This window comes from Scardinius erythrophthalmus (assembly GCF_964197995.2).
Source record: "Scardinius erythrophthalmus genome assembly, chromosome: 6".
In the NCBI taxonomy this organism is placed as follows: Eukaryota; Metazoa; Chordata; class Actinopteri; order Cypriniformes; family Leuciscidae; genus Scardinius; species Scardinius erythrophthalmus.
Window position 1 is genome coordinate 31,691,035 of NC_138226.1, and position 15,322 is coordinate 31,706,356.

The 15,322-nt window shown below is 37.3% G+C and overlaps 1 protein-coding gene across 15 annotated transcripts in view; it reads left to right on the forward strand.

The window, feature by feature from the left end:
• Positions 1–2,095: 2,095 nt before the first annotated feature.
• mycbp2 (MYC binding protein 2) overlaps positions 2,096–15,322 on the forward strand; it is a 120,627-nt gene continuing 107,400 nt past the window's right edge. For all 15 annotated transcript variants that reach the window (XM_081368925.1, XM_081368934.1, XM_081368939.1 and 12 more), the window contains exons 1-2: positions 2,096–2,756; positions 7,048–7,123. In XM_081368925.1, coding sequence (XP_081225051.1) covers positions 2,479–2,756; positions 7,048–7,123 — 354 coding nt within the window. In that variant the 5' untranslated portion in view covers positions 2,096–2,478. The remainder of the gene's footprint in view (positions 2,757–7,047; positions 7,124–15,322) is intronic.

A 15,322-nucleotide genomic window follows, 5' to 3' on the forward strand; every position in this document is an offset into this window, starting at 1 on the left:
TGCATTAAGTGATGCCACTTTTCACCAGTCATTACACATATCAACAGTAATGAAGTTACTAGTCCGCAGCCAGCTATAGTCTAACTATCATTCAGCTATTATTGAGAAAACTTTGTTTGCAGTTTCTTATTTTAAGTGATGAATTTAGTTGATGAAGAATGCATGAATTAAGCTAGAATAAAACGATTTTGTGTTCTTTCTTCTGTTCTTTCTTTTGATATATTACATGTTCTGATATTCATACAACAAAATATTTTGGGGGCCATTACATTTTTTCTTAACATTATCAAATATTGCTGGCGATGGCTGACAACTTTATAAAAAAAATAATAAAAAAAAAGCTGTCGGGGAAATTGCAATTAAACTTTACATTTATATTAGCTGCACTTAAGAGTGCTTTTTTGACCCCCTTAAGTACATCTTTATATGTAATTTCATAATTATTTATACTGTCTTTGAAATATGGTTACTGACAAGACGCCTATTTATGTAAACTAAAATATGTTATGTGAAGTATGCAATTGCATAAGTTTTGCATTAAATTAACATTAGTTTTTAATGTTGTTTAAATGTCAATGTGGTGTATTTTTAATATGCTGTATAAGACAAACCATGTGCAAATTCATAAGTCAACACCATTGCTGAGTATTTTCTCCTTAAATCTGCAGTGAACCAAAAATGCAGTTTGAAATCGCTGGTGTTCTCTACGTCACAAATGTAATATCAGTTAAAATTTTAGAATCACGTATTTTATGCATTAGTATGTTAGTCAGCACATCAAAGTACAGTAAGTACATCTAGCACATTATTACAAAGTGCATTTAAGTGTGTTAAGAAACATTCATGAAAGTGTACTCTCTTTAAGTACACTTAGGTGGCCTTTTATTTCATTAATATTAGTATCTGCTGCTTGTATGGTTTTTAAAAAAAGTACAATTGTATATTCAATAAAAACCAAGTGCACTTCATTTCCAGAAGGGAACACATACTCCGAATCCCAATATTCAGATTTGTGGGTTATCTTTTTTTTGTGTGGTTGTTATGATTTTTAATTCTTACTCTCCAAGGTTACATCCTTAGTTATAATAGTTAGTGCTTCAGTGATAACCCTATACCAGAAACAGTATGCCAGGTAACATGCCGTAACATAATCCACGGAAAAACATTCTGAGAACAAAACTAATGTTTTGGTGTGAGCAAATTATTTAACATGATGAGGCTTATTTTTGTGTTACTAGCGGACATTGTGCATTACCCTGACAGGTCACCCAAAAAGTTAGTTCATAATTTACTCGCCCTCATGTCATTCCAAATCTGTATGACTTTCTTTCTTCTGCTTGAACATAAAAGATGATATTTTGAAGAATGTTGATATCCAAACAACTTTGGAAACCAAACAGTTTTGATGACCAATGACTCAAATAGGAAAAACCTGACATGAGGGTGACAAAATGAGGACAGAATTTAAAATTTTGGGTAAGCATGACTACTGACCAAATACGGCAAATGAACATGACAGGCCTAATGAGACTATTTTATTATGTGAAAAAAGAATGTTGAGTCCTTTGGACAAACAATTAAATATACAATGCTGCATACATTAATTAATTGCACAATATACACTTATTGCAAAATGATGCTATTGACCAATCAGAAGTAAGTATTCCAGAACAATTTGTAAATACAATAACGACTAATAAAACATCTTATAAAATAGGCCTAATATGACCAGACAGATATTCATGGTTAGTCAGTAAATAATAACCACCATACAAATTTAATGTACGCTTCACCATGCCCCCTTAAGAAAATAATCGCCCTGGATGTGTTTTATAATCGTGCAGTAAATTCAAATTCTTCTGCGATAGGAAACGACCGTTAAAGCATCTAAAAGCTGCGTTATTAAACTCGCCCGCTCCATTACTACAGCGGTCGCGTTTCAAAGCCTACCGAGTCCCCTAGCAAGAAAGCACGCTGTGCGCGTGGTTCATTATCTTCGTCCGACCGCCCAAACAGTGTCTAGGTAGTGCGCGCACTGCGCTTTGAGCCACAGCCGGTGTGTGAGCTACGGATGGGAATGTATCCCAGCATGCTTGACAGTCAGTCAGCAGCGACATGAACAGGATGATGAAGCTAAGATGGCAGCGCTGCTAGGGCTGCTGTCTTTACGGGGTCAAGAAAAACAGCAGGAATAAACGCAAAGCACGGACGTCAGCTCGCGCGTTTGACTCGCTTCTCTTCGGGCGGTTGAACGCCGTCGGACCGCCTGCAATCGAGGAAATAACGGTTGGTTTTTGAAGCGTATTTCGCAGTCGCAGCAGAGCGGCTAACCGTCAACGTCGTTTTAATTGGAGATACTCGGATGTAATTCGCCGGGCGTTTTTGCGGGTTTGCGGAGCGGATATATGGGGTGTGCTCGGGAATTTTAGCTCTGTTGATTGACTTTGTAATCTAATATATGCGTTGTTCCCCTAAACGATGATGTGTGCTGCTGCGGCGGCAGCGGGTGCCGGTGGCAGCGGGATTGTGTCCTCCTCATCCCACTCGATGGGGCTGGGTGTCAGGGTTATTCCGGGAGCTGGACACGACTTCGCATCGATCGGATCAGGGATGGGCTCCTGTCCCGTTGTGGGGGCCCGCTCGGATTGTCGGAGCCGCTACCAGCTTCTTCTCTCAGGGCGAGCACTGGCGGAGCGCTACCGGAGGATATACACCACCGCGATCAACGACAAAGAGCAGGGGCTAAACCTCGGCAGGTGGGTCTGATTTACAATGTTCGGTTCAGGTTGAGAGATGGGCCGGGATGCCGTGCGGATGGATGTGTTTGTAAACAAAACCCAGTGGGTTAAACGTGAGCTCATTTGAGCCCAAACAGTAGTGCAGCAGCAGTATTAGCAGTTAGCATGCGGCTAACTTCCTTAGCGATAACACATTAGCGAGCGCAGCTAAAACACTCGATTAATCTCGTTCGTGTCTACGGAAAAGCTCAGTTTGTGATGGTTTTGATTTGTGCACTTTTTTAAAACGTCACCCCTGTGCTGTCACGGCTAACACAACAGTCTTGCACAACCAGACTAATATAACGTTAGGTGTGCTAATAGGACATAGCTGAATGAGTTTGATATATATGCTGTAATTTTACTGGCTTCAAATACAACGCATGGACTATGGTGTGTTATGCAAAGAAGGAAGAATTAAACCTTTTCCCCTCAACATTTGTGTACATTTAACACTGGATTTTGACTAGTGAAGTGTTGTCGGGCTTATGAAATATCTTATAGTGCCAGTTCAGATTTTATATATTATCCTTCTTCACTGAATTGCAAGTTTAAGGTTATTATTGTTAATAACCAGCCACTTCATTTTCATAATGTGACTTATTGAACGACATTAATTATATCGCATGTATTCAGAGCTCTAACGTTAGCCGTGTCTCGTTTATGCGAAGGGCTGGGTTCTGTTTTGCCTGACGTCACCCTGCTGTAGCGAGAAGCGAGCGCGCGCGCGCACACACACACACACACACACACACACACACACACACACACACACACACACACACTCTGACGTGCTCTACCTCAGAGCAGTCTCTTATAATTGATCTTTCTGTACACATCATTATTGTTTCTGCTCATATTTATACTTTTACTTTGTCCATAGTTCATACGCAGTTTCACAGTTAGCAAAAAAATCTAAATAGACGACAAAGTAAAAATGACATTCCGTTTTCCCATAAAACCTTACCATTCCTCCTACTCTACTATTATATTGAACTCTTTAGCAAATGAAACAGTAGAATTTGATTTATTTTAGTTGCATATTAAAGAAGATATTCAATAAATCAAACTCATTGTTTTTTTTAGTTTTTTTTTTAGATGTACTAAATTGCTTTTATGTATTTAAAGTCTACAAAAAAGGGTTCAAAATTAACATTAATTAAGGTTTAGCCTACACATACAACTCAAGAGTCAAAAGTAATAAGCGCTGAATGACCAGAGGTCAATAAACAAAGATATGTGAGATTAAGGAAAAAAGGATCATGAATATTGTTACTGTCTTGTTTATGCAAATTTTTCTTTGAGGTTTAATAGTCCTTTTACAAGTGGTTTAGTTGTGTACACTTGCACCATCCACTTATGACATCACTAGCGTCAATGCAAATTGTGCTGAACCCTTGAACGCCCCTCCCAACCTTCAAGCTCTTCATCACAAGCAGCTTCTGTGCTTTCACTTTTCACTGCATATAATCAGCTACTGTTTTGTTTTCCCATTGTTTAATGCCATACACAAGCTCTAGCTTCAACACAATTCCTACATAAGGTTGTACATAATAGCAGATTCAGATTGCTCTCTTGTTAAAAATAAAACTATGATCGCCCGCTGTTTCCGTCGCTGTGAAGGATTTGCCACTAGACCAATGTTTCTCAACTGTTGGTGTGTAGCCCAAGAAATAACATAAAAAATAATAATTCTATGTGTTTTTCTGATGCAAGACTTTTATTTTGACGTGTGAAGCTGTTGACTCTTCTGTCAGATGCAGTTTAAGTAAAGAAAAAAATGGTTTGTCCTAATTCAGTATCCACTGCCTGATGAGATATTTTTAGGCTACATGTCAGTATCATATAGGCTAATATTCTAATATTATTTTCGTTACTTGAAAGAATTCGCTACAGAATTTTTTTTGTACATGCTTAATTTAATTTGCTCTTTATAGTGAAGTTAACTATAAAAAGAAAATGAAATTATGAGCATGTAACGTCGTAGTTACGTTGTCAATTAGTAAGTCATGAAATTATCAAAAAGTACCAATAAATCACGTTACTAGTATGTCGTGTGTCGCCTGGGAAGGATTTGAATGTCGCTATGTCTGATGTTCAATCTATTCATCAGGATTAATGTCCATATGTTTTGTTAACAGTTCATGTTATTGTGTGTTCACTATTTTCACTTTGTGTTTTTTTTTTTACTTTTAATGACTGTGGGGGCTCCTAAAAACTTAACTTAAAACAAAAACAAGTTTGGGACTTAAATTACATTAACTTATACTATTTATTCATCATTATTAGTGATGTTCTTATAATTTATGTGTATGCTAAATAAAGTGGGACAGTACGTGTGTGTGTGTGTGTGTGTGTGTGTGTGTGTGTGTCAACTGAAACCATTGGAAATAAATTTGCTTTATTCAAATGCCTAAAAATTTGTGTCTTAGCTTAATGAACACATGTAAATGTGGGTTTTATGGCCATACCAGTTGAGAACCACTGATTTAGAGTTAGACTATTTGCAAGTTCTCTTGTTAGACAAACAGTGTCGTTTTACAGAGTTTAAGCACATTCAAACAGAGGCAAAAAATACCAACTTTTGTTTTATTGCAAAGATGTTTGTTAACATCCCAGCAACCCATTTTTTTGAACTGGGTCCTTGAAATAGTATATTTTTGCTCTTACAATCCATGCTTATTAATAATGCATGTTATTACAGGGATGAAACACCGCTACATATGCTGACCTGTTAAGATATCTGTGATATATGACCTGACAAATATATTGAATTGTATATTGAAAACCTGACAAATAGGTTAGTAGTGTCAGCCTCAAATGGACTGTCTGGTTCATACTCAGAGAAATTATTTCTCTATTTTTCAACCTTAAAAGTAAGACCCACGTGAACTGTGTAAATATGAGACAAAAATGGTTGGTTGGGGGGGGGGGGGTTACTGTGTGATGGCTGATATCACGAAATAGCCTTAAACAATTACTAAATAAACTGCAAGATGTAACGTTTTCTAATAGCCTACATGTATTTTATGCACGGAGACAGGGTTGCACAAGCTCACGGCGTCGTCTGCGGGACACCCTTAGCCAGGGTTCAAAGCGGAAAATGCGAGTAAAAATCAGCATTGAAACTGTTACTGGCCAGTTGCCCATTAACTTGATGAATTTTGACAATGTTGTGAGAATGTCAATGTCATATGGCTTAGTGCGTTCAAATCGCAATGATAGGGATGTAATTATGAATATATGTAGACTTCAGATGCAAAAACCTCTGTCCATCGACATTTTTCTTTTAAATGAGCATTTTTATCAGGCTCCTATGTTTTGGTTCAGTAATTTCACTTTAATGGCAATGAAAAGGTTATTAGTCAATTATTGAAATGCCTTATTTTCAAAAATGTCACTGATAAAAGTAAAATTAAAACCATGAAAATCCTCATTTAAAAGAAAAATGTCAGACAGACTTAGAGATTTTTGCTTAGAGACTTAGAGAAGTCTTCATGTGCTCTGACGCTGCATGATTTAGAGTAAAGTTTCATTTTCAGTTTTGATTCACAGTGAATGCTACTCTGTTAGCGCTGTGTGAGTCGCTTATAATTTGCTGATCACATGTCTGATACATTCAAACATTCTGTTATAAGTGTGCTCTGCAGTTTTGTCATTTGCTGATTTATATTCTCGTGCTCTCATGCAGGACAGATTCTGATTGGCTGTAAATGTTTTTATCTTTCATCAGCTGGAAAGTGGCTCCAACGATATTGTTTTTCTGTGGTTTTCCATTATCGTTTTAGTTGTGGTGTGGAATTATATTTTTTTTACAGAATGATTTTAAAACATCTTTATCGTTATTATTATTGTTCTTGGTGTGCCAACTGTAAATCAACATGCACCAAATGCTACATTTTACATATATTGTAGGCTAATCATTATGTTCACAACTTGTAATAATTACTTTGAGCTCATTGTTTCTTCCTTAAATTAATACATTGTTTGCTAACTGCCTGATTTGTATATTAGGCTAGTACATTTCTGAAATACATTACTTAGACACCTCTGATCTGAACAGATCACTCTAAATTGTAATATAGACACATTCTGTTTGAAACATTAAGTATTGTGAAAAGCGCTATACAAATAAATTTGATTTGAATGTGAATTGGTGTGAGTAGACCTTTTAAACAAACTGTTATTATCTAGATAGACCTTTGTAATAATTGTATTATTGATAGTTGACACTGAAAACCCAGATCTAACATGTGCCAATGTTTTCCAGGGGAAAGAAAGCTTTGAGCAAGAAGAAACTAAAAAGGCGGCAAAAAGTCAAATCAAAAGTGAAAACAAGAACAAAGGTAAGATTGAAAATCCGTCTTGAGTACTGTAAGATTCATTGCTACACATTTGCTGCTTCAATCAGACACTAAAGTTACATGGTTTAAAAGACATTTTTTGGTAGCATAATTTGCATATTCACATTTGAATTTTTGAAGACAAATGCTTCCATAGACTTCTGCTGGATCTGTCTGTATTTTATTTTTAGTCTCTCATAATGCATAATGATTTGTCATCTCAAAAACTGTCAACTTCTTTCTCATCAATATATATATATACATACATATTTTCATGCTTTTAGTCATCACATTTGAGAAGATACCAGTAAACACTCACACATGGTGGAGAATGCGGGAGTGGCGAGGTCACGATTGGCTGTTGCATGGCGACCCATTTGTTGCACGTTTCCATGGCAACAGCTTCCTCCATCTCCTGCAATGAGCACCTATGGTGTGTCTGGCAGCCGGGTTTGTCTCGCTATGTCTACAGCGTTAACCAGCGCTCAGAAAATAGGCAGAGACCCAAAATGTCCCGTATTGCATATTGTGTATTGTCTTCCCATTCCCCAAAGCATGTGTGGGGGTTAATGCCTGATTGTGTTTAGATATCCTTTCCCAGGCACTCTGTTTTCCCTAGTGGATGTGAGTGCTTCACAGGCAGCGGTAAGAGAGAATAATGTGATTGTAGATAGTGGAGAGGGGAATATGCTGTAATAATCCTCCACCCTAAAACCCTGCTGGCTAAGGAGTAAAATCTCATTTATATTTCTCCTTCTCTGCCACAGTCACCTTAAAAGGAGCTCCGTGCCTTTGTTTGCTTATAAACAGATGGGTGGAGTTCCTCCAGCAGGGAAGGCTCGGCTTCAAGACAAACTGCTGATGTGTCTGTCAGTGTTCAAGCACTTCAGTTTGCTTTGTTTGATGGATCAGGATACGAATTTATGAGTTTACTGCCCTTCTGCTTCGACTCCATTCCTTATCTGTGATATTACACAATGCCAGACAGCTTTGTGCTACTGATGACTAAGACTGGGCGATCCAGCCAAAAAAATCTCAATACAGGGCTCCAGAAAATTGGCTCCTATTGACCTTGTGTGGCAGAGAAACAAGCGCGCAGCCATCTTTAGAATATTGTCTTTGAACTTTAGTTTTTGCGGTTGCTCTGTGTATTTCAATGGCATCGCTGTTGAGGAGTAATTAGCTGGTGAAGTGGATTTACTTATTGTAAAGTTGACAAAAGTTATCGTGAGGATTGTAGTGTTTAAAGCAGATGTCTTGACAAATGTCAGTAGACCGGGAAGATTTTAAATGAGCCGTTCATTCATAAATACGCAAGATCACTGTGAAAATACAGCCCGGAAGACAAAAGACAACGAGCGCAGCGCTGAAAAGGGGCGGGGCTACATAAGGTCTGTGAGGGAAAAAAATTGGCGGCAAATAATTTTTTTGCCACTAGGGTTGTAATGGTTTTCACAGTATGAAAACGGTCTCAGAAGATTGAACTTTTTCACTGTATATGGTGTAAAATAAATAATTATTATTATTTCATCAGTTAAGGGTGGGGTAGGCAATTTTCGACATGGCCAGCAATAGCACGTTAGCTTTGAAAGCATGAGATACCAACCTCACTTCAGAGCGTCTCCAAAGCCACAGCTTCTTCAAAACACCTGAGCACGCGTGCACAGCTGAATCTGCAAAGCTCCACAAGATGAGAGACGACGTTAAACTACCTCATGTCTCAAAGCACATAACATTACACTAATAATGAACATAAACAATTAAAGAGCACTGACCTATAACACCTGACTGCTGCAGATTAATTTCGCCATTGATAGTGTTGCCATCGAAATGCATAAGTTCCAGTCACAAACCACTCTTGAGTAAAACGTCACGGATTTCCATCTTTTACAAATTACAGTAGTTATGGCGTGAACGGAGCATAAGCTTGTTGTAGTTCAGGAGGAACTGTAAAAGTTGGCTGCTGTAATAGCTCTACATAGCATGAAATGTGTTGATGATAACATGTGATGTCTGCGCAGGTAGACAGGCAGGCGCTCTGTCTGTTTGACGCGCATGCGCGCACTGACGCTCGTTCATCGAAGTCATTGAAGTTTAACAAGACTCACTTGTCAGTATGTGCAAAATTGGAATGCTCACGGAACTTTCTAACATTTTCAGATAAGGATATAATTATAAAATGTAAGTTGTGCGCTGAGGAAAACACGTGTCAGAGGCATTAACACGACAGGGCAAAACGTGGTAAATACTTTGCTTTTGGTTTGAAGTGCTTATAAATATAAAGCAGTCTCATGTTTTAGGACAACTTGGATAATGTACCTTTCCCGAAGCGGTTCACTCTGCATCCTCAGTGATTTTCCATGTGTGTTTTGTCCATAGAAATGGGTTATTCGCAACTATAAAGCGTTGTGACTGTGTCTGGTTTACGAGCACAGTGTTCAGATGCGTCTAATCGATAATCAAATTCGTTGTCGATTATTTTCATTATCGATAATAATCGATTTTAGTTGCAGCCCTACCTTCATTGGGGAAAAAAGAGAAGGCTGTCTATGAAGTAAATGTATCTATTTAGTGGTATATTAAACTAAATATAGTCACAGCTAGGGGTGGGCGATATGGCAAAAATATCATATCACAATTTTTTTCAGGAAAATCACGATTCATGATTTTATCACGATTCTCTTTCAAAATAAAAATACTATATAGACATCACTGTATAAATTATACATTGATTCTTATTAAAGCTACTTTTAAAGTTCTCAATCAAGAGCAGTGAGTGATTTTCTCTTTGTGTTTTGTTGTTTTATTAACAATAAAAGGAATAGTTCCTGTGAGAATACAGGTTACTTTTGGCTCAGTCTCTTAACACCACATTGCAAAATGGAAAAACTTGCAGCATCTATAAAATCTAACTCGATATCTTCAGCCAGGGCTGGTCTCTATTCCTTCACTACATAGATGCCTGATTCCTCATTGCATTTCAATACTCTACAACTATCACAAAATATGAAATAGAAACATGTTGGTTTTCTTTAAACGCATTTTGTAACAGTGTAACCATGCATGTAACTTATCCTAATGTCCCTTTTATGTCTATATGTGTATACATACATATGTACTGTATATTTGTATGTGTGCATGTTTGTATGTGTCCCCTTTTACCTTTCTTTTTTCTTATGTTCACCTACTATACTTGTAACCTTTTGTTTTGTTAAATAAAAAAAAAAAAAGAAGAAAGTGTCAATATCAGACTCGTTATGGAAAAAGTTGTATCGGTTCATCCCTATTACGTATTATTACAAATGCCTGCATAGGGCGCCAACAGCCTGGTGTTATTGTTGTCCCACTTTACAGTAGGTCAAATCCTTATTTAATATTGGCCAAATGACATTTAATTCAAATGTTAACTTAATCTTTAATATTTGGCCAGTTTTTTTACGATAAAAATGCTACTTCCACAGTTTTTATTGAATAAGAATATGTGGACATTAAAACACTAGCGAGGGTTTAAACTTTTATTTTGAAATCGCGATGAACAGTTTGCATATTTAGAAACACATAGATTTATTCTCCTGTGTTGGCGTAGGTTTGTAAATAATTTACGCTACAAATCTGATGAAATGGCACACATTGCTTTCCCAGATGAACGTTATAACTAACCCAAACTTAGCATATGCAGAGATGGAGTTTGAGCTCTATGCATGTAAATGATAACAGTTCAACGTGGAGCAGCATTTACTGTGAACAGAGCCGCTCTGAGACGCACCTAACCTACACACATGTAAATAATTAAAGTGCATATATATAAAACACGCAGGGCATATATTTATTTAATTGAATCGCAGCTTTTGTGAATTCACTATAGCAATATGCTATAGTATGGTTTTTACATTTAATAACCATAGTGCAGCCTTAGAAAACGATCTAATAATGCAGTTCATGGATTCTCGTCCTTGGGATGTGCCACTTCCGGTATTTTGCTGGTTACTCGACACGATTAAATTGTAATTCAGGATTTTTTTAAGTCGAGACTTGAGGAATCTTTACAGCCCTACATCCCTAACTTATAATAAAACTTAGTTTGTAACATTTATACTTGCAAGGGTGATCTTAAAACTAGCTATTCTCATTTCGTCACCGTTTCCTTGAAGCCGATGTTATTTAGCTCTTGACCTTTCAGGGCGACAGTGGTGGGACTTGTGGGTAAATTGTATACAGTATGACTCATGTACCTTTGAACAGACAACTGGCTTTTCACATTCTAAATACAACATTCAGACCCCTCTGTGTTGTTATTTAGCTAAGTTCTTGCGCCATGGTTTACCTCTTGTTACAGCTGAAAATCACCAAATGTTGCTATGATCAACCTATGATTGATATCACCACAGCGAGATTCATAATTGTCACCCCCTTTACTGACATAGAGGCATTGTAGTATCAATTAAATTTGCAGCAGAAAAAAAATGGACAAAATCTTCTTCATACCAGCTGTCTAATAAAGAACGGGTGTATTAGGTTTGGTGCTAAAGTGTTACAGAGCTGCACCTTATGAATGGCTTGCTGAAAGTAATCTCTGGTCATTAAGTGTAGAATCAATTTATGAATCTGTTTTGGTATTGAGTGTGAAGAAATAGTAAAGTTTGTCCACCAAAACGATGTCTTTGATAAAATGGAAACTCCTTATGCTGTTCAAAGTATATTCATTGTCTTTCTTGAGGTAGCAGTTAACCGCAACTGATGTGGTCATTTGAAACATCCCCTCCCGTTTCATGCTCGTATACTAGACTTTATTGTCTGTTCTTTGGCCATTAGGTCTGTATTCTGTATTGTATCCTTTCCTTACATTGCTCAATTATGGTTTTGTTAAAGGTTATTCTTCCAAGTGCTTATGTCCCTTGGTAACTTGCTCAGTATGTGGCTGATTGCATTGTTATTGAATGAACAAATGGCATTGGAGTCTGGGGGGAAAACAGCAGAAGTCCTCTTTGGTGAGCACAGTACTTCTGTCGCTAGTTCTCAGGGCTGGTTTCTGAGGCCAGTGTCTTTTATTGCAATTTTCAGTCATAAGCGTAACAGGTGACAGGATGTCTTTACATGAATATATTCATATGTATAAATACACACATATCAAACGCTCCAAGAACGAAACGGTTCACGTTTGAACCGCACCACAAGGGCCATTATCAGCTCGGCTCAAAACACACTTCAGTGCGAGCTTACAGCGAATGCATTTACTTGATGATCGTCTTTATCACATGACTACTAACAACTGTGAGACTAACAGGATCACTGTGAGATCCAGTGAAAAGCGTTCGAGTTCGGTGCAGAGTTACACAAATCAAGATTTAAACCAAGTCAGATAAAATGGCGCTGATGTTCTCAACAACACTGACTCAGAAAACAGGAGGAACATTAAGCCACAACGGTCCAGTTGGAAGGCTTTTCAATCCACAAACCATCAACATTTACCATGCACTCTAAAAACTGCTGGGTTAAAAAATAACCCAACCTTAACCACACGGCTGGGTCACTATTGGACAGAACACGCGCTGGGTTGGTTTGACCCAAGTGCTGGGTTTTACCATTTAACCCATATTTCTGGGTCATTCATTTGACCCAACCAGTGGGTGAAATTAACCCTCTTGCTGGGTTAAGTCTTACTCATGTGCTGGGTTATTTCTTGTCTCATTGCCTTAATAAAATTAGAAACAAATATTTGTTATATTATGAACTAAAATAATTATTATCTCTGTAATACAATAAACCAGAGAGGCCACTGTATGATTTAAATCTCATTTTTTTTATTTTATACATTTCTTTAATACTTTTCTTTATCGAATACAAAAGTTAATCAATGTCAAAGGTCTGACATGTCCCCCTCATTTCATCCCTGAGGCACAGAATGTGCAGCAATTCACCAGTCATCTCATTTTGTAAATATTCAACCATGTTGATCCTCACCTGTTGATTACACAAGTCAAGTCATCTTTATTTATATAGCGCTTTTTACAATACAGATTGTATCAAAGCAGCTTCATAGTGATACTGTAACATGAATATAATACAACAAAGTTTGTTTCTAGAAGAATATTGCATCATCATCCACCTTAAGTAAGGCAGATCAATAATATCGTTGAATATTAAATGTCCCCAACTAGCAAGCCAAAAGCCAAGGCAACAGTGGCAAGGAACCAAAACTCCATCAGTGACAGAATGGAGAAAAAAACCTTGGGAGAAACCAGTCTCAGTCGCTCAGTTCTCCTCTGGCCAACGAGCGAACAGTGTATGATTATGATCCAGGCAGCATTACAGGTCAGAAGTCAGATTGAATAAGAACATTCAGAATATTTATCCAGTTTCATCTGGTTGGAAGTTGGAGTCATCACACTGGTATGGAGACGAGTTTGTTGAGGATCAGTCATGTCGATGAGGCCTTCACAGGGCTGATGAGGCTGGTCCTTCAGGGATGCGTCATGGATGGGTCCAGGCGCAGGTCCACCTTCTGATCTGGATACGGCCCGGATCCGGCTGACTTCAGTAAACTTTAGAATGAACAGAAAGACAAACATTAGCATAGATGCCATTCTTCTTATTAAATAATGAGTACATCAGGTGTGAAAGCATCCCTGGTTTCAGCTGACCTATGTTAAATGTTGACCTATGTCAAGTAAAGCTTTTTTTGTGGAAGTATCAATTTATTATTGAATATGCAATTAAAATTATTGCAAACATTACCAAATGACCAAATGTGAAAAACAAACAAAATGTGTATTCAGCATTTGCAAACTGAATTATAGTAATAGTAATAAAATAGTAATTTGGACAAATATTATCAACATTAAGGCATTAAAATAAAACATTATTTTATTAAAAGTAAAATATTACTGTAATGTTGAAAGTGTCTTTAACATTAAAACTCACAAACCCACAAAGCTGCTCGTTAATCTCCTGACTGGCAGCGCTGATGATCGCCTCGTTTAGATGTTAACTTACACACAATAAAATGAAAGATGACATGCATCATGGTAGGGTAGGCTATCATGTAAGTTTACATTTTTTAAGTTTTAAATATTGACGATCATTCGTTCAACTAAACGGGTATACTTTTCTTCTCAAAACTGGCGCCTGTCCATTTATTTCTCCTTTCCTCAGTCGATGTTTATAAAGATTGCAAGTCATACATTTACTAAAAAAAAAACTAGGCTATATCAAGCTCTTGAAAGCCTTTTTTTTTTTTTGTCAGAAACTATGGTTCGAGACATTACAGAAGACACACGCAGACTGTGCTGGAACTTACCTCAGTCATTTCTTCTGACGAGTATTTCTAAAACTACGCCAGCAGACTTTTCACTCACAACTCACTAGCTAGCCTACATTAGAGACTCATTTCCCGCTGATTTTACGTGCGAGCCCTGTGAGGGAAACTGCGTGTGTGGATTTCATACAAAACGCTTTTCTCACTTTTAAATACAACGTCCACAATGAATAGGCCTACGATAATTACATGATGAATTTAGAATTTAAACTGCATATTTCAAAAAGGCTGCTGATATAGCTGGTTTAATTTCAACTAAGGATTTAACGATGCGGCATATTGTCAAAAATTCTAACCGGCTAGCTGTGGCTAATTAATGTTTCACAGAATAAATACGTTACCCCTCACACTTCCATATCAAAGACTGTATGTTGAACAGTGAAATTAGCTGCTACCACCACAACTTATTAAAAATATAGGTAAACATCATATTAACTTACCATAAAACACTGCCTGCTCCGAGTGGCGTGCTCCTCGAGTCAGGTCAGAAGTGAAGAATCCAGAAAGTTCCGCAAAGAATGAAAAAAGTAACCAGTTGCTGGGTCAAAATAACCCAACCAGCGGTTTATTTGTGAATGACCCCCTTACAACTCATTTGACCCAGCATGAGCAACCCAATAATGTGTTTACAGTACCCCAAACAACCCAACTTTTTGACCCAGCACAATCAACCCAACAATTTGTTTACAGAAACAACCCAGCATGTTTTTGAGTGTGGATTTACTTTAGTATCACAAACTTTAACCATGGTATTGTGGCAGAAATGTGGGATATTCATATTGAATATTATTATATTATTAATGTAGACATTAAATGTAGTAACTGAGTAATGTAATATATTTACAGTATTTTTTGATACTAAAGGGCTATAGCAGTTTTTGTGATTT